General features: G+C 42.5%; 1 protein-coding gene and 1 pseudogene across 1 annotated transcript in view; both read left to right on the top strand.

Moving 5' to 3' along the window:
• The first annotated feature begins 7,932 nt into the window (after positions 1 to 7,932).
• The window catches only part of LOC103560941 (mitochondrial adenyl nucleotide antiporter SLC25A24-like), a 59,862-nt gene continuing 48,399 nt past the window's right edge, over positions 7,933 to 19,395 (top strand). Inside the window, 1 exon segment of the mRNA XM_070608135.1 lies at positions 7,933 to 9,636. Coding sequence (XP_070464236.1) covers positions 9,450 to 9,636 — 187 coding nt within the window. The 5' untranslated portion in view covers positions 7,933 to 9,449.
• LOC139081574 (transcriptional repressor CTCF pseudogene) lies at positions 16,967 to 18,033 on the top strand (annotated as a pseudogene).

Consider the following 19,395-nt stretch of genomic DNA (forward strand, 5'->3'; position numbering starts at 1 on the left):
GGGGATTGGGGGAGTACAAACAGTAAGTGGGCAGTTGCAGTGTGGCAAAGGTTATGATAAGGATGTATAAGAAAACAACAAGGAAAGCTATCTTTTATCCAGAAAGAGTACTGAATTTTATCAAACTGTACTGCTTTTTTCATCTGACCTATTTATATAATGAATTATAATAATAGATTTTCTGACATCAAACATTCCTGGGATAAGGCTAACTTGTTGTGAACTTATGAATTACAGCAAAACATACAGAACAATAGAGAATAACATAACAAACAACAATACCATCCCTGGGTTTGTCATATTTAACGTTTTGTCATATTCGGTTCAGATTTTTTCAAATGAATAAAATATTATAGACAGCTGACATTTTCAGTTTATTCTTTAAACCCATTTCCTTCCTCCTGCCAGAAGTAACTACTATCCTGAATTTATCATTCCCATACAGATTTTTATCTTTGTGCATATTTTACTATATACAGACTCTTAAAATATGTGTTATAGTTTCTCATGTTTTGAGACCTTATGTAAGTAGTGGCACACTGCATATTTTTTAAAATTACTTTTTTCTAAACCTTCTATTTTTGAGATTTGTTGATGTTGATGCATGTAGCTCTAGTTCAATCATTTTAGCCACTGTATGGGTTCTATTTAATAAATATAATTCAATTAATTTACTTATGAGTTCTCCTGATGATGGTTATTTAGGTTTTGAAAAAATTTTGTTACTAGTACAAAACAATGTTGCCATGAATATTCTTGTGTATATTTCCTTGTATATTACTTGCCCTGGAGTTGCTTATAGGGTATAGGGTATGCAAATAATTGACTTGAATTGGATATTCCAAATTGTTCTTCAAAGTGATTGCACCAATTCAGTGCAATACTTTCCAATACTTGATACTGTAGTATTCTAATATTTTAATGTTTTCCAAACCTGTGGGTCGGAAATGTTGTCCTGCTGTTTTAACTTAGTTTGATTTAACTTAGTATATTACTCATTTCTAGTGAGTCTGAGTATCTTCATATATTTCTTGGCCACTTGGATATTATTTTCCTATGAATTATCTAGTAATGTCTTTAGCCTACTTTTTAGCTAGATTGGTTCTTTTTCTTAATGTCTTGTAGGTGTTCTTTCTAAATTCTGGCTATTAATCCTATGTTGGTTATATACATTGCAAATGTATTTTCCCAGCTTGTTTCTTATTTTTAAATTGATTTTTAGGTTTTTTCTTGTCATTGTGCAGAAGCTTTAAATTTTAATTTAGTCATGTTTGTCCGTCTTTTTCTTTTACAGATAGGCTTTTAACATCTTGAGAAACTCTTCCTTGGGACATAAAGATATTAATCTCTGTCTCATTTAAAAAATTTTGTATTTTGCATTTACTTCTTTAATTCATCTGTAATTGATGTTTGTGTATGGTGTGAAATAGGGGTCCAATTTCACTTTTTTCCGTGTAGCCAGCTGTTCTATCACCATTTACTAACTGGTCCATTCTTTTCCCACAGATTTGAAATGCTTATTTCTGTCATATATTAAGTTTCCATATGTGTATAGGTGTGTTTCTGGTCTCTTTGTTCTATTACATTAGTTGTTGTATATTATGCACCATGACCAATGTCTTAATTACTATCACTTTAGAATACATCTTTGCTATCTGGTCTTACTTTCTTCATCTTCAACAGTGTCAATGCTATTCTTGGCCGTTTGCTCTTCTATATGAATTTTAGAGTCAGCTTAATTAGTTATGTACACACATGTGCACATGCACACACATACCCACACCCACACACTCACATAACCCTTTTGGAATTTTGATTGCAATTGGATTGAATTTATAGATTACTTGGCGGGGGGAGAGAACTGATATATTTATAATGCTAAATCTTTTGTTCCATGGACATTATATATGTCTTCACTTATTTAGATCCTCCTTTATGTCTTTTAATAAAGTTTTATATATTCTCTATAAAGGTCTTGTATAACTTTCATTGGATTTATTCATAGAAACATGGTTTTGTGGCTATTATATGTATATTGATGAATTTGATTTGCTATAATTTCATTTAGAGCTTTTGTATTCATATTAATAAGTCATGCTAAACCAAGGGTTCAGATGGAGCACTGAAACCTTTCCGTGGTCTACAGGGCTCTGCGTGGTCTGGTCCGTGCCTACCTCACTAGCCTCATCATCTCTACAACTCTCTTTCCACTCTGTGCTCCAGGCCAACTGGGCTTCTTTCAGTCTTTAAAAAACTGTGGTGTCTCTTTCCTCCAGGCCTTGTACAAACTGTTCTCTCTGCCTGAAAGACCCTTCCCAGCTTCTTCATTGACTATCTTCTACCTATTTCTTAGTCTCAGTTTAGATGTGACTTTAATCTCTGGAACTTCTTTATTCTTGCTGGCGTTTGCTTTTACAACAATTTTACACAGGCTTGTTTGTCATGCTCCGTGTTCCCACCAGACTGTAAGCTTCATGAAGACAGAGACCAAGAAATATCCCTTGTTTTACACTCGGTGCCTAACACAATGTGTGGCACATACTGACAGATCAGTATGTACATGTTTTCTGATTGATTTAATGTTGTCACAAAAGCCAAGGATGGAGAGTCTCAAATTTAACAGAGAGGACCAGCAACATAAATAGTGAAAAATATCCATTGGATCTGGCATTTGGAAGATTTCCGGGGATCTCAGTGAAAGCAGTTGCAGTAGGATGATAAAGGGTTAAGTCAGATTGCATAGGGCTATTGAATGAGTGAGAGGGGAGGATATGGGGACTGTGAATGTGGTTTGCTGATTAGGGAAATTTAGATAAGAAGGAGAAGACAACTAAGCAAGTCTTTAAAAAATTTCTTTGTATTATTTTTTTAAGGATAGGACAGATTTGTGGAAAAGTGGCCATCAGAGAGGGACCTGTTGGATGTGTTGTAGAGAGAGGAGATACTGATTGGGAGGGAATGAGACCAACAGCTAAGAGAGAGAGTTAGAGAGAGAGAGAGAGAGAGAGAGGGAGTCCTTGAATAGGAGTCAACATTTCATCCTCTAAATCTAGAGCACAGGAGGTAAGGATGAAAGTGGGTAGAGAGAAATTTATTCATTCACTCAACGAATATTTACTGAGTGCTCGACATTCATCTAGCTGCTAGGGATATAGTAGAGAAGAAAACAGGCAAAAATCCCTGCGCTGTGAAGCTCATAATAAATAGGAGGAGAAAACAATAAACTAGATAAACAAACTATGTTAGATGGTGATAAGTGATAAGGGGAAAAATAAAGCAGGGGAGGGAAACAGTATGTGTATGTGAGTGGTAGGGGGCTGCAATTTTAAATACGGTGATTAGGAAAGGCCTTAAAAGTGACATTTGAGTGGAGATCTGAAAGAGGTGTGAGAAAGAGCCATGATGATCTTTGGGAGAAGAGCCTTCCAGGCAAAGGAAATAGCAAGAGCAAAGGCCCAAGGTGGGCAGTGGATCTGACAGGGTTAGGGCATTGAGAGGAGGCCAGCCTGTTTGGAATGTAGTGAAGGAGGAAGAGGGTAGGAGCAGATGAACTCTAAGAGGTAACGGGAGTCAAATCACATAGGATCTTGTGGCAAATTGTAAGGACTTTGGTTTTTACTGTGGTAAATCATTGGATGGTTTTAAACAGAGGTGTAACATGATCTATCTTAGGTTTCAGCAGTCTCGTTCTGGCTGATGTGTTGAGTGTAGTTTGTAGGGGACAAGGGCGAAAGCAGGGAGACCAGTCAGGACAGTTTTGCAATAATACAACATTTGAGGGTGGCTTGTACCAGGATGGAAGAGGTAAGCAGTGATTGGAGTCTGGATGCATTTTGAAATGCCAACAGGATTTACTTCTGGATCACGTGTGGGGTGTAAAAGAAAGAGAGTAGTTCAAGGATAATGCCAAGATTTCTGACCTGAGCATCTAGAAGAATGGAGTTACCATGTATCGAGATGGGTAAGACTGAGAAAAGCAGATTTGGGATGGGGTGGGTATCAGAGTCCAGGCCTGTTTTTGTTAGTTTCAGATCGTAATCAGACATCTAAGTAGAGATGTCAGGTAGGCAACTTGAAGTAGGAGTTTGGAGTTCAGAGGAATGCTCAGGCTAGAGATTTGGGGGTCTAAAGCCATGAGACTGGAAGAGATGACCAAGGGGAGAGCGTAGTACATGGAGTCCTGGTATTCTCTAATGTGAAGAGGCAGGGGATATGAGCGGAAACTAGTAAAGGAGACTGAGAAGGAGCAGGCAGAGTGAAAGGAGGAGAACGAGGAGAAAGCTGTTCTGGAAGCCAAATGAAGAAAATGTTTCAAGGAGGAGACAATTATCTTTGTCAAATGCTGCTGATAGACTAAACAAAAGGAGGACAGAGAATGGACCAGTTATTTAGCACCTTTGAGGCCACTGATGGAGTAATGGTGTTGAGAGCCTGATAGGAGTGGATTCAAGGGAGAAGGAGCAGGAGAAATTGGAGACAGAAAAGCAAAGAGAGATAAACGGTGATAGTGGAGAGCTTCAGGTCAGGAGATTTTTTTTAAAGATGGGAATGCTTGAACACTCATGTTTTGGGGAGAAATAGAGGACAACATGGCCTGAGAGTATCAGGAATTGATTTGGTGGCTTGAGGAGTTGTAAGAAGGTTAGCAATAGTCGTTGAGGAAAACGAGAAAGGGAGCTGGCTGAGACAAGAACTTGAAATTTTGGGAAGCTCACACTTAGCAAGCAATATATTTCGCTATCTTTCTTCAAATCCTTAATTTCATTCAGGGATTTGAAAAATTCTTCGATAAGAATTCTTAAAATTCTTTAAAATTATTAAAATTTGCTTGATTACTATTATTTCATATCAATGGAAATTATATTTCCATGGATACTTGGATTTCTTATGATATTTTTGGTGTTGGATATTTCATATCTATAAGAATGGAAATTGTCCTTTAAGATCCATAACCAAAAAGGGTAATTGTCAGTCATCATTCTATTGCTAGAGGAGTTACAAGATGAGGTTACAGGATAGGAAGAAGGGGAACTGTTTAAGAGGAAATACTAGAAGATTGGGATGCAGTAATACTGACGCACAGTTTTTTAGTTCTTTATAATTTACAATGCCAGTGTACATGTAATTTCATTTAATACTCAAATAGCTCTGTGTTGTAGAAATTATTCCCAATAAATTGAAGTTTAAAGATGTAAGAGGCAATCCCTCCATCTCAAAAGTATCAATGAGCAGAGCTCAACTGTAACCCAAATTTTCTGACTTTAAGAATAGAAGGTGTCATTTTGATAATGCTTTTTGAAATTTATGAATCATAATTTATATTTGAGTATATTCTTTTTTAAATATACAGTATGGATACTGATGCCTCAATGACAGTAGACTGGGACAAATGGAGGAAGTATTTTTTATTTAAACCTGCAAAAAATGTTGAGGAAATTGCCCGTTACTGGAACCATTTTACTGTAAGGGGTCTATTTTTAAATATTTGTATATTTTATGCCATGAGTCATGGGGATAAAATGTAATCCATTATAAACTGTTAGAAATTATGGGGCCAAAAAGTTAGCTAGTGAGGTTTTGTTGATTAAATAAGTGATATTATAGAAGGCTCTTTCCTCAGAAATTTGTATGATGTCAAATGTCAGAAATGGCATATAATATCTACTTTAACCAAAGTATTAACTTGCTAAAGGCACCCATGTGTTGAGAATAACTGTATGCTTAAGCTCCTGCTCAGCACCATCATTCTGCATTATAGCTGCTTATTTTCTTGCCTGAGAGTGGGGACTGTGAATTGCTGATTGCTGTGTCATACAGTACTTTCCTGATAAATATTTGTTGAGTGAATGAATAAAGTATAACCGGAATTCTTTTGAAAGAATGCCAAGGTTCTAGTTTTTCTCATATTCAAATATATATCTCATAGTTTGCATAGCTCTTTTCTACCAGTGTACTTAGAAATCTGTGCTTCATAGTTTTTTAAAATTCTCAAAATTTCTTGCAATTTTTGTTTAGTAACTCCAAATTATAATCTACGCTGTTCTACAACTCTTTGAGGTAGGGATTATCTTTCCTACATTATGGATAGGAGAGGTTAAGTAATTGACTTTCTTAGAGGTAAGGAGGCTAGTGTAACATTTAAAGATCATGAGCTCTAGAATCATATTATCTTGGTGTGCTTCCTAGGGCCCCACCTTATTAGCCCTGTGACTTTTGGGAACATCATTTAACCTTCCTAAGCCTCATTTTTTCAGCTATAAAGTAAGGATGGTAATCATATTACGTACCACATACAGTTGATGTGAGGATTAATGAGACAATCCATGTAAAATACTGATCACAATGCCTGGCAAATAGGAGGTCATCAATGAATGCTGGTAGCTGGTCAAGAATAAGGACTCGAGCTAGTCTGCTTGGGTTCAGAACTTGGCTCCACCCTTACAAGCAAGGTGATCTCTCCACCTTAGTTTCCTAATGTTTGTAAAATGAAGCTAAGGATAGTACGTACTCCTTAGGTTGTTGTGAGGGTTAGACTAGTTAATATACGTAAAGCACTTAGAACAGCATCTGACATATATTAAGCACCGTATGCATTAGCTGTTGTCTTTATTATTGGTAGAAAATAAGGAACTTTGAAACGTGTATTTCAAAGCTTGTGACTTCTATTTTCTTTTTTTTTTTTTAACCAAATCTCTATATTTCTTTCTTTCATTTTTCTTTAACGCTTGGACTTTCTTTTAATAGTTTGTGTGTTTAAGAAAAAAGTTACAGTAAATAGCAATCTGGCCCATTCCCTCTCTCAAAAGCCCCTCAATCCCAAAATGCCAAAATGAAATGTACAAAAGCTAAGTCTAATCTAACTGCTTTCACCTGCCTTCTAAGGAAGTTGAACTAAGTGAAAGAGTTTTGTATGAGGCTCTGCAGCTTTTCCTGTGTCTATAAGATTCCTAAGTGAATAATACACATTATGATTGTTACGCCATCTTGATGACTCAACTCTCCAAACATTATAAAATGTCTTCCTGGTCTTGAAGTCTACCCCGGCTAACGTTAATTTGGCTATTCTTGTGTGTGTGTGTGAGGAAGATTAGCCCTGAGCTGACATCTGCCACCAATCCTCCTCTTTTTGCTGAGGAAGATTGGCCCTGAGCTAACTAACATCTGTGCCCATCTTCCTCTATTTTATCTATGGGACACCTGCCACAGCATGGCTTGATAAGCGGTGCATAGGTCTGCACCCAGGATCCAAACCTGCAAATCCTGGGCCACCAAAGCAGAGCACACAAACTTAACCATTATGCCACCAGGCCAGCCCCATCTTTATCTATTCTTTTACTTTTAACATATTATGTATCTTTATATAGTCATGTGTCACTTAATGATGGGGAAACACTCTGAGAAATATGTCAGGCGATTTTGTCATCATGCAAACATCATAGGGTGTATGTACACATACCTAGATGGTATAGCCTACTACATTCCTAGGCTATATGGTACTAATCTACTGGGACCACCGTCATATATGCTGTCTGTAGTTGACTGAAAAGTCATTGTGGAGCACACGACTGTATTTTATTTTTATAAAAAGTATATAGTTGGGTCTTCTCTGTTTTGTCTTTGAATTGGAGTGTACAGAATATTGTATTTAATGTAATTATCAATATGGTTAGCTTTAAGTCTAACATCTTATTTGTTTTGTTTGTCTGAACTGTTCTTTTTCCTTTTTTCCCCTTACAATGTTTTGGATTAATTTGGTATTTTTTAGTATTCTATTTTATCTCCTCTTTTGGCTTATTAGCTACAACTTCATGTTTTTTCCAACGTTTGCTCCAGGGTTTCTGGCACAGATTTTCAGATGTATGCTACTTCACATATAATACAAGAGCCTTTAGCAGTATACTTCCATGTCCCCTTTCTGATCCTTTTTATTATTGCTGTCAAACATTTTACTTCTACATGATATAAGCTCCACAATATATTATTATATTTACTTTTGACAGTTAATTATCTGTTAAAGAAAGAAGTCTTTTATATTTATAAATGCCCAGCACTTACAATATTTTCTAAATGTTTTTTAGTAGCTTTCTGTTGTATCAATTCTTAAAACGCATTCATTTAAGTAATACATATTTTATGACATTTGCTCACATCTTTATTGCAGCACTTAAGTTGAATTGTATTTGTTTACAAACCTAGAGCACACTAGATGGTGAGAATCTATGAGAGCAGGTTCAACGTTACTTTTATATCTCTAGCATTTAACAAAATATCTGGTATAAAAAACTATATGAAATAAACAACATCTTAAAATATATCTAACTGGTATTTTAAGCAATAAGTGAACTTTACTCTGTGGTCCAAGATTTGGGGTTTTATAAGAAAAAGTATTTTTTAAAACACTGATCTGGGTCTGTTTTTAGACTGTACCACCGACTTTCAAAGGATGTGACCAGAGATTGAAGGCACAAAGTTTCACTGCAACAAATTACACACAGAACTAGGTTTTTAGATGATCTCTCAACTCTGTTTCCTGCAATTCTCTAGTGCCTCAACTTGAGAAGATCTCAGGTTCCTTTGCGGGAGCCTGTAGGAGAGGCTGAGGAACGCCAGAAATGTGTGGTGTTCCAGAAGACAAAGGAAAAGGTGATTCAGGACGGAGGGCGTGGTCAGCAGAGTCTACACAGGACTGGGATTAAATAAGGCAAGGATTTTAAAGTGTCCTTGGGATTTTGTGACAAGGAAGTCCAGTAAGGTAGTGATGGTGGTGGTGGCTGAGATGAGACTGCAGCGAATCTAGGAGAAAAGTGGGAGGTGAGGAGGAGGCGGGCTCTTGGGTTTCCAGGTTCGGTGAGGCAGGGGTAGAGAGAGAGAGATGAACTGAGGGCGGAGGCTCCTCTGGGCGGGCTGGCCTCTTCAGATCTCCCCGCAGAGTCTGCGGGGTCCCGACTGCAAGGCGATGACCTTCCCGGAGAGGAGGGGTGGCCCCAGGGCACTGGACGCTCACCTCAGGGGTCCGGGCCGGAGTAGCCGGGCCCGCCGCAGGCGCTGAGTTTGCGCCCCCGGGAGATCCTAGCCACCCGAGCGCTGTCTCGACGCCGCCTGGGGACTGCGCTCCCCTTCCCCGCACTCCCCTCGGCTCCCGGGTTGACAGCGCATGGTCCTGCGTGCAGGTTGCCACAACGTTTGACGCTCCCACTTCCAACATCCAGGGCGGGCCGACCCCCGCGTGGCGCCTCGGCCGGGGTCCAAGAGGCGCGCCCGAGAGCCCAGAGGCGCGGGTCCCCTCGCCCCGGGCGGCTCCGGCTGGCCGTTGACCCGCCGCCCTGCTCAGCCGGGGCGTGGTCAAAGCGACCGTAGGGGGCGCGGCCGGGACGCCCCTGCTTGGGCTGGGAGGGGAGGGGAAGGAGGCCTTGCGGCCCTCGTCGCCGCAGGCCAGCCCCGGCTGGACCATGCTGCGCTGGCTGCGGGGCTTCGTGCCGCCCGAGACGGCCTGCCAGGAGGACGATGACTCCTTCCGCTACGAGAGCCTCTTCCGAGACTTGGACCGCCACGAGGACGGGGTGGTGGACATCGTCGAGCTCCAGGAGGGGCTGAAAAACTGGAGCTCCTCGTTTGACCTGTACTCGGAGACGGTGAGTGACGGAGAGAACGTGGCCCCGGGGGCGTGGAGAGACGCCCGGCAGAGGGTGAAGCCTAACTTGCGCTTTCCAGAGCATCTTTCAAAGCCCCATGGTGTAAGGGTGGGATTCTCCTCCGTGAGCCTCCTCACGCAGGATAACGCAGCCCGGAGAAACACGTTCTCAACTTTCTCCACAACGACCAAAGCCTTCTCCTGGGCTTTTTGGGAGATGCTGAGTGGGTTTCTGGTGGTTCGTTCAACACTGAGCCCGCACGGAATTTCAGGGACGGTGCTAGCCTTTGTAAATGTGGGAGGAAGAGACCACCTCTTTTCTCAGGACGTTCACGGCCCAGGGCTCATGCTTCGGGGTCTTCTCCAGAAGACAGGCACAGATGGGTGACCCAGGGCTGCTCTTTCTGACGTCCGCACCTCAGGTCTGGGGGAGACGGACCTTGATCCATGGGCTTACACCTCAGCTGATGTTTTAGCGCCTCCTCTAAATTAGGGATGTCCTCCTCTAGACTGGTCTTGACTTGATTATTTTAAAACTATTTGGAAGTTTCACGATATCAAGAGAAAACAATTATTCTATTTCTCCTCCATCACTGCTAAACAGTCTTCAGATAATACCCGACTTGTTTCAGCTTTCTGCCAGTGAGGTTTTTGTGTATGTTTGTGTTAGAAGTCCAAACCATTCCCATTGCTTAGGAAATTCCTTACGAGTTCTGTGCTCCAAAATCTATTGCTCTGATTTGATTTTTATCTCATCTCCTACCTGTATCCTCCCACTCTGCTTAGTCCCTTCAGAGTGGTGACTTAATCAAACCATCTACATGGTTTTTATTTTTATTTTGTCCCTGGGCCCTGTCTCTGGTTTTGCTTCCTCCTCTTAGCCTGGAATTGCAGGACACTGCACCTCAGCCGGTCAAGCATCTCAGGCTCCTGCTCACCTGAGAAGGGATATCAGAAAAGAAACCTGAGAGAGAGGCAGCAATCAGACAGAAGTGGTAGGGATATCGGAACGTTAGCACAAATACTGACTTAGGGTGTCTACTATGTCTTCGAGAATTGGATACCATTCTCGAAGGGTAACATCTCTAAGCTTCACTTGGAAGAAAACCACTTATTTGTTCTGTCACTATATTAGGCTAGCAGCTTCTGGTTGGTGCTGTATGTGATAGGACTGGTGACTCCTATGGTCATTCTACATCCCTTTTGCTGTATAATAGGACCTTCAGTCCAATGCAATGTAATGCATGATCCTATGTCAAAAGATCAAATACTCTTTAACGGTTGAGTTGTCCTGCTGGCTGAGGCTCTGCAAGCAGGTGAGGCAAAGCCATACCTAGAATATGTGTGTCAATTCCAGTCAAGATGACACACTGCACCTTTCAGGGTGGAGTCATTTCCGAGTAATCAGCTTGCTACTTGGTGAGTAGAAGCTCCTGCTGTTTGGGGCTTGGAGAGCCTCTGTCTCCACCACCATGGCTGCTCCATTCATGAGCCCATTGTGTCAGCCCTTGTGTTCCTTACGTCAGCTGATGAAAGAGTCGGGCTGACTTCAACTGGCTGAGGCGTTCTGTCTACTTGGTTGTTAGGTACCTCTCCCATATAGTGACCATACAATATAAAAATACTTTTACTTTGTGTCTATTCCCATGGATCCATCTTCATGCATATTCCCCAGATCTCTTTGTGTCTGATCTTACAATCTTTTCCTTTCAGGCCACTGATCATCCAACCAAGCTATTCCTAACTGTCCATGAGTCTATATGTATTGTTATCTCTGGCCACTTCTGTTTCCACACAATGTGCATGGTCAGATACATCGCTTGAGATTCTTCTCACTGGGCAGATTTCCCCTCATTGCTGTCTTTCAGGATTATTCCTGAGTGGTGCTGTAGTGCCTAACAGGCCATTTTCAATTTGTACTCACATACTAAGTAATCCATGCACAAACCAAGCTTGTCCTTTTTCCTCCTGTGTCGGCTGGTCATGATGAACCCCCATGTAGTTAAAGGTGTAAGTTTAGGGAGAGGTAATGCTATAGCAGTGGTGGGGCATGGAGAGCTGGGCCACTCTTTGTGTAACCTGCTTGTGCTTGATCTCAGATGCATTATTCCATCACATGGATCGCTGCTGAGTTCACCAAAACTTATGATTAGGTGGGTCTGAGAGAACCCAACTCATGACAGGCAACTCTGGCTATATGGTCATTTGATCTCCCATATTTAAGCACTCTGTCTGTCAGGGCCCCCTAGCATGCTAGGAACTGTGACAGTGTTTTGCTGCATATTTTCCTTCTGGGGCTTGTGGTAAACTCTATGCAACATCTTTTCCTACCTCTGATACTTTTAATACCAAAGAGTCTGCTGGATCAGGTGGCCCAAGAGGCAGGGCTGCTTGCATCGCTTGGACCTGCTGAAAAGCTCTATCCCACTATGGTCCCATTGAAAGCTGTCAGCCTTTCTTGTTTCTCAGAAATGGGTCAGAACAGTTTTCTCAGTTTTCAAATATATTACCTCCAGAACTTAAAGCGACCTCAGGTGTTATGTTTCCTTTTTAGGAGGTGTCAGATCATTTGCCCTTTATTTTGGTGGTGCAGGAGGGCGTGTCCTGACCTGCCCCAGATCACTACTCCTGGAAATACTTAACTGATGCAGTAGACCCTTGAGTCCTCATTGATTCTATTATCTCCCACCCTCTGGAGTGCATGTATCTTACTAAGGCCTCCAACATATTGCTACAACTTGTTCATCTAGTCCAATTAACATGATGTCATCAGTATAGTGGACCAGTAGGATGTTCTGTGGATGTGTGGATGGACCAGGTCCCTTTATGACAGAGGGTGGAAGATTTAAATGTATATTACTGCCCATCCCATGTGAATGCCCACTGCTTCTGGTCCTCCTTCTTAGTAAATGGAAAATAATGCATTCACCAGCTCAATGGCCATATTCTATGTCCCTCAGGCTATGTTAATCTGCTCTAGTAAAGATACCACATCTGGATCGATAGTAGCAATTGGCTCTTCTACTATGAGGTTGAAGTAGTACACTGTCACACTCCACTATGATCCATCTAGCTTCTGTAAGGCTTAGACTGGTGAATTATATGATGGGAACCACCACCCCTGAATTTTTTTTTTTTTCTGTGAGGAAGATTGACCCTGAGCTAACATCCATGCCAATCCTTCTCTATTTCATGTGGGACGCCGCCACAGCGTGGCTTGACAAGTGGTGCTAGGTCTGCACTTGGGATCTGAACCCGTGAACCCCAGGCTGCTGAAGCAGAGTATGCAAACCTAACCACTACCCCACCCGGCCGGTCCCAACCTCTGAAATCTTTAGTAGGTCTTTAAAAGTGGCACTAATCTCTGCTGTTTACTCTGGGATGTGATATTGGTTTCTTTTTTTTCCAATTTTTTTTCATTGTGTTAAAATACAGATAACATGACATTTACCATCTTAACCATTTTTAAGTGTACAGTTCAGTGGTATTAAAACATTCATAGTGTTGTATAACCATCACCAGCATTTCTCTTCATAACTCTTTTCACCTTGTAAAACTGAAACTCTGTACAGTTCTTCCCTCCCTCCAACCGCTGGCAGCCACCATTCTACTTTCTGTCTCCATGATTTTGACTATTCTAAGGACCTCATATAATTGGAATCATATAGTATTTGTCTTTTTGTGACTGGCTTACTTCAGTTAGCATAATGTCCTCAAAGTTCATCCATGTTGTAGCATATGTCAGAATCTTTCCTTTTTAAGGCTGAATTATATTCTATTGTATGTATATACCACATTTTTGGTGCTATTTCATTCTCAGCCTTTCATTGATGGCCTCCAGCAACATCCATCCAATTCCATGGTTCTTACAATCAGTATTTCTCCTGAATTTCTCAAAAGCTGAGATAGTGCATCAGCCAGTGTGTTCTCTTCCCCACTCACCATCTCTCACAATGATGGTGTCTCATTGTGGAGACTGCTTCCTATGACCATTTCTGGTGCCAGGTGTCATAGGTTGTGTTCAATGAGAACAACCTCTAATACTCAGGCTCGTGTGCAAGAAGTGTATTAGGGAGTGCTCCCAGGGATAATATCTGTGAGGGCTGAAGGAAGCAGGAGTGGGCAGAGGGAAAATTTGAACCTTGATGGAATCACAACCAAGGCTTCACGCAATTTAAGAGAAGCTCTGGATCTGGGATAGCCTTTCAGAGTTGTCCTGCCTTTACTACCTGCCTCCTCCTCCTTCACTCCCTCCCCCAATTATTAAACATAGGCTGCCTCCAGGAAGTGACTTTTCAGCCCAGGGCAGCATGAAGGGAGGGGCTCAACTGAGAGCTATCAATCACCAATACTCCCAGCTACTCTCAGTCCTGGGGAGATGTGGGCAGTGCATCACAGAATCTACTAATAGAGATATATAATAGTGATAATAGTGAAATATTTTGAATGTAGTACTGATAGAACTAGTTGATTAATTGGATTTGGAGTGTGAGGTAAAGGAAAAATTCAAGAATGACTCCAGGAGTTTTGGTTTGAACAACTGGATGGATGGTGGTGCCATTTGCTGAGATCAGGCAGAATTGGAGACTTGTGAGGTGGGGCCAGTGGTTAATCAAGAGTTCTTGGTTTGGACACTTGAGGTTTCTGCTAAACATCCAAGTGGATATATCAAGTAGTAGTTTTGTATCTGGGTCTAAATGTCAGGGGAGATGTCATGGTTAGAGATATGCATCCCCAGCATTATATATGTAAAGCTTTGACACTGGATGCGGTTCCCTAGGGAGAGGGTGTGTATGGAGAAGTGGTCTGAGGACTGAGTCCTGGATCACTGCAACATTTTGAGGTCGGGAAGAGGAAGAGCCCACATAGGAGACTGAATAAAAGCAATGAATGAAGTAGAAGGGAAATCAGGAGAGTATGGTCTCTTGGAAGCCAAGGAGGAAGTTATTACATAGAGGTCTGCTGAAAGGTCTTGTAAGACGAAGACTGCATTTAACTGTGGGATTTGTGGAGATGGAGGTAAGTGTCCAACCTTGAGTAATTTTGTGTATGTGTGTACCTTATTGTTGGTGTGTCTCTGAGGAAAGTGAGAGGGCCAGGATCCTGAACTGCTGAACGCTTGGCCACTTCCTGTGCTAGTATACACGTTCAAGTCATGAGGGATAGACAATGCAGAGGACTCTCCGAGCTGGGGCTTTGGTCCCAGATCCCTATTCTATTCCTTTCTGTGATGAGAGAAGCTGTGCTGGACTATAGGTGAGCTTCCATCTTCTTGCCTTCTGACCTAAATCTAGGCCAGTGTGTCTCAAAACTTGAATATATATGCCTATATAATACCTTTTAAAGAAAAACTATTCTTGTACTCCCAAAGGTTGAGTTAAGTAGTTCTCACTTTACTTATCTGTCTATAAATATAAAAGAAAGTATAAAATCATTATGCTTATAGCTCTTATACAACTATAAATCCTAACAAATATACAAGTTAAACACAAAGAAGGCTATAAAAACCACTGAAATTCTCATTAATAACATTGACTTAATGAGACAACAAATAGTGTTTGGCTAAAACGAAATTTCCACTTTCTTATGAATATTCTACTGATTGGTAAATCTGTTTGAGTTAAGCATGCTTAAATTATCATGTGTTTGCTCAATTCTCCCCCACTTTCTTTTTTTGAATACTGTGAAGACTGTCATTCATATGCTGGCCTCTGATGTCACCGGATTTCACTTGGCAAAAAAATGCATTATTACCTATGGGGTGAGCCTCTGTTCTCTTTTCCTTAGGCTTCAACAGTCTGGTGTTACTTGATGCTAGTGTGTAAACACAATACACAAGGGCAAGGAAATCGATGTTCATCATTAGTTATAAGGTGGCTATCTGGTTGCTTATGCTATTTGTCTTCAGATTATCTGCAAAAGGAAAACACAAAATTAGAAAATTCTCATAGAAAACACTCAGAACCCTCGGAGTTTGTGGATTTCGGGCAGAGAAACTGTGAGCTAGATTATAGGCAAACTTAAGCTGCCTGGGCCTTGTCTCTTTTCATCTGGGTTCTACCCGGTTTCCTACAGGACCCTCTGAGGCAAGGGGTGGAGGGCAGGACGTAGGACACGAGCTGTAGAGTTTACCAAGCAGAAAGAAAGGTGCGTTTGTCAGCGCTCTATTTATAATCCTTTTATTCCTCCCAGTAAAACTCTCCTGTCCTGGTCCTATCAGCGCTCTTACTCCTTGAGGAAGAGGAGGTAATAAAGCAGTGGGAAGAAAGCTTTCCTTCCCTCCCTGCCACCAGCCCTTTCTCCTGTCACCTCCGGGACTCTCCTTCTATGGTTAACAACCTCTCCAAGCACTCAAACCTCTTCAAGGGCCTTGCTTCCCCTCCTGTTCTTACTGAAGCAGCTCTCCTCTGAGGAGCCCTCTTGCAGAGCTCTCAGGGGTGGAGTCCCTCCTCCTTTTCCTCCTTAGAAAACCAACTGCTTCTTTGAGGCCCATGCCATCTGCCATCTGACCCAACCATTTAATTCTTTGCTACTTGCTGACCTCCTATTTATACCTCTTGCTCACTGAAGACCTGGCACCTGCTCGCAGTCTTCATCTCAACTCCAGATCCTTCCATTATCCTGGGCGACTTCCGCATCCACTTCACAGATGATCCATGCAACAGGCAGGCTTCCAAGTTCCTTGACTTTGTATGTCCGGTGACCTTCGCCTCCACACCTTTTCAGCATCACCCTCATGGCCCCACTTGGGTAAATTTCCCTAGTAAGCTTTGAGCCCACCTAATAGGGTAGTTGTGAAGATTAATGAGGTAAGACTTTTAGTACAGTGAGGACACATAATAATTGTCACTTAGTAAATGTTAACTGTTATTATTGCACCAATTTAGATCCCTAGGATTGGAGGGTGGTGGAAACAGGGCAAAAAGATTTCCGTTTTTACAGGCTTTACCGGGAGTGTGGGAGATTCGGAGATACTGGAGAGGGAACGTGGCTGGGGAGGGTCGGAGAAGACGGGCGGTGAGCGCGGCTCCCTCCCTGCAGCGCTTCCTGGGTGCCGCCGGGAGGCGCTCGGAGTCCCCGCCGGGCCCCGCGCAGACGCGCTGCGTCGCTGCCGTCTCGGTCCGCAGCCGCCGGGCGGCAGAAAGGTGCGCAGGGTGGCTGGGCTCGCGGCGGCTGGAGCAGCCGGGTGGGCGTGGAGGCGCGCGCCCCGGAGGGTGGCGGGGTGAGGGGGTGGCGGGGGGCGCGAGGAGCGCAGGGTCGTCCCGCCCGAGGCCGCGAGATGTCTAAGTGAGCATCAAGACCCTTTCCACCGTGTCTTCCCTTTCCACAGAGTAACTTTGCAGGCGTCGAAAGGTAGTGCTCCTAAAAGTTCCCGCTGCGACATGGCCTTGGGGATCAGGGGGCAGGCCACGTGCCCGCGAGAGTGCTTTCAAGCGCTACGAGTGCCGCACGCCCTTGGGCGAGAGGACCTCCTGCCGGGCCCTGGGCTGCCACGCTGGCAGGGACAAATGCAAGCTGAAGAGGCACATGGTCACCCACCCGGGCGAGAAACCCGACGAGTGTTCCATTTGCCACACTTGGTTTACCCAGAGTGGTTCCATGGAAATGCACATGGCTCAGAAACACACTAAGAATGTGGCCCATTTTACTGTCCGCACTATGACATAGTCTTAGCCCGAAAACACGATTTGGGCGCCCATTTGCGAAAGCAGCATTCCCCGATGGAGCAGGGCAAGAAGTGCCCTGACTGTGCTTCCGTGTTGCTCCAGCTACGGGAATGCCTTCTGCCAGCACCAAATCCCGTGAAAACGAGGAGCGCTTCAATTGTGACCAGTGCCATTATGCGTGCAAACAGAAACGGCACACGGCCTTACACAAAAGAACCCAAACTGGGGAGAAGCATCTTAACTGTGGTCATTGTGACAAGGCCTTCCGCAATGTCAAGCTCCTCAGAGTGCGCATCAGACAGCACCACGGGCCCGCATTTACCCCTAGTCGCTCCCGTCTGCTGGAAGTGTGGAAAAATGTTTACATCCCGGAGCAACTTGGCAAAACACGATTGTATTGGCCCCCGTGACATGGAAGGGGAGAATGGAGGAGAAAATAAGAGTAAGTGTGTCACAAAGAGGAAAATATCCCCTAAGAAGGAGGTCTTCTTAAAGAGTGACAGCCCTGAGCCGGTCCTGGCCCACAGTGAGGAAGTGGTTATGTTTGAGCAAGTGGGAACCACAGGTGCAGCCGGGGACTCAGTGAAAAGGGATGCTGCCAGCAAAAGCCGCTTTCCCGCTTAGCCCTAGCCCATGGATGTTTTTTCCAGGCTGAAAACCAGGACTCTGAGGCAAGGAGAGTGTAATAAAAGAACCTGATGCAGAGACGGAGGTGGTGAAGAGGCGTAGCCTCATGGCGGAGATTTTTAACCCTTCTCTCCAAGGCTTCATGGTGAAGGGGCGGTGCTTGTTCGTTGATACGGGCGGGATTGTCTTTAAAGAACTCAAACATAAATTATTTTTCTTTCCTTTTTAGCTTTGGTAGATGCATCCTTTAGTCTGTTTTACCAAACCTGCTGAGGTCTGTTAGAAAAATGTGACTTTTCTAAAGTTTACTCTCTCATGTTAGCAAATAGCCTATTAGGATAACCCTTTTCCTTAATCATTTACTGTGAGTTGCTTAGGATAGCAGTACATTGATCAACCGACATGGAGACATTTATAGCAGCCATTCCATACAGGTGAACTGCTCCTTGACTGACACACAGTTTCCCAGATATTTACTTCTGCTTCCCAGGACAGTTCCTGTTGGAAAATACAGACTTGAGAATCGTTACACTTTTATTTTTTTAACTTTTAATTTGTGTACAGACACTTAAAATGCTTTCTTTATCCTAAGCTGTTAATTTTTTGTGTTATTGATGTTCATTGTTTACCCTGTTTCTAAATGACTCAGAGTGACTACAAAAATGATTCTTATGGGTACCCTGGTAAAATAGTGGATCCATTTCTAAAACCGTAAATTAACTTACAATATTAATTATTTGATGCTAAATTCCAGAATTAAAAAAGATATCTTACAACTTTTGTATAGCTCTTGTTTATCATCTTTTTAATTCTTTTAAGGAAATTTCAGGTCCTGAGAGCCTTTGATTGCATACACAATCACATACACACACCACTTTAAAATTAGTTGAGTGTGAAAAACTCACCCACAACTTCTTGAAATGACATACATGGTATAAAATTTTGAATTAGGGCAGCCTCTTGTCCAATAATGTTACAAACCATACAGATAAGCCACTGGCTAGTCATATGACCATTGACAAAGCAGGCAGAAGAGTGACAGAACTAGCATTTATTGGTCATTTACTTTGAGCTAGGTACTGCCTTAGGTACTTTATTTACAATTTCCATTTCATTTTAAATTTATGTTTTCTGTGCCTTGTGTAAAGAACGAGAGAATAAAAGAGAGTGTCTAAGTTTGCCTTTAATAAGAATTCTGATTCTACGGGGCTGGCTCCATGGCCTAGTGGTTAAGTTTGGTGTGCTCTGCTTCAGTGGCCCGGGTTCAGTTTCTGGGCATGGACCTACACTGCTCATCAGTGGCCATGCTGTGGTGACCCACATACAAAATAGAGGAAGATTGCCATAGATGTTAGCTCAGGGTGAATCTTCCTCAAGCAAAAAGGGGAAGAGTGGCCCTGGGCTAATGTGTGTTGCCAATCTTCTTCAGGAAAAAAAAATTCAGATTCTAATTTGAATTCTCAGAATAAT

Source organism: Equus przewalskii, unplaced genomic scaffold (assembly GCF_037783145.1).
Source record: "Equus przewalskii isolate Varuska unplaced genomic scaffold, EquPr2 ChrUn-13, whole genome shotgun sequence".
NCBI classification, from domain to species: Eukaryota; Metazoa; Chordata; class Mammalia; order Perissodactyla; family Equidae; genus Equus; species Equus przewalskii.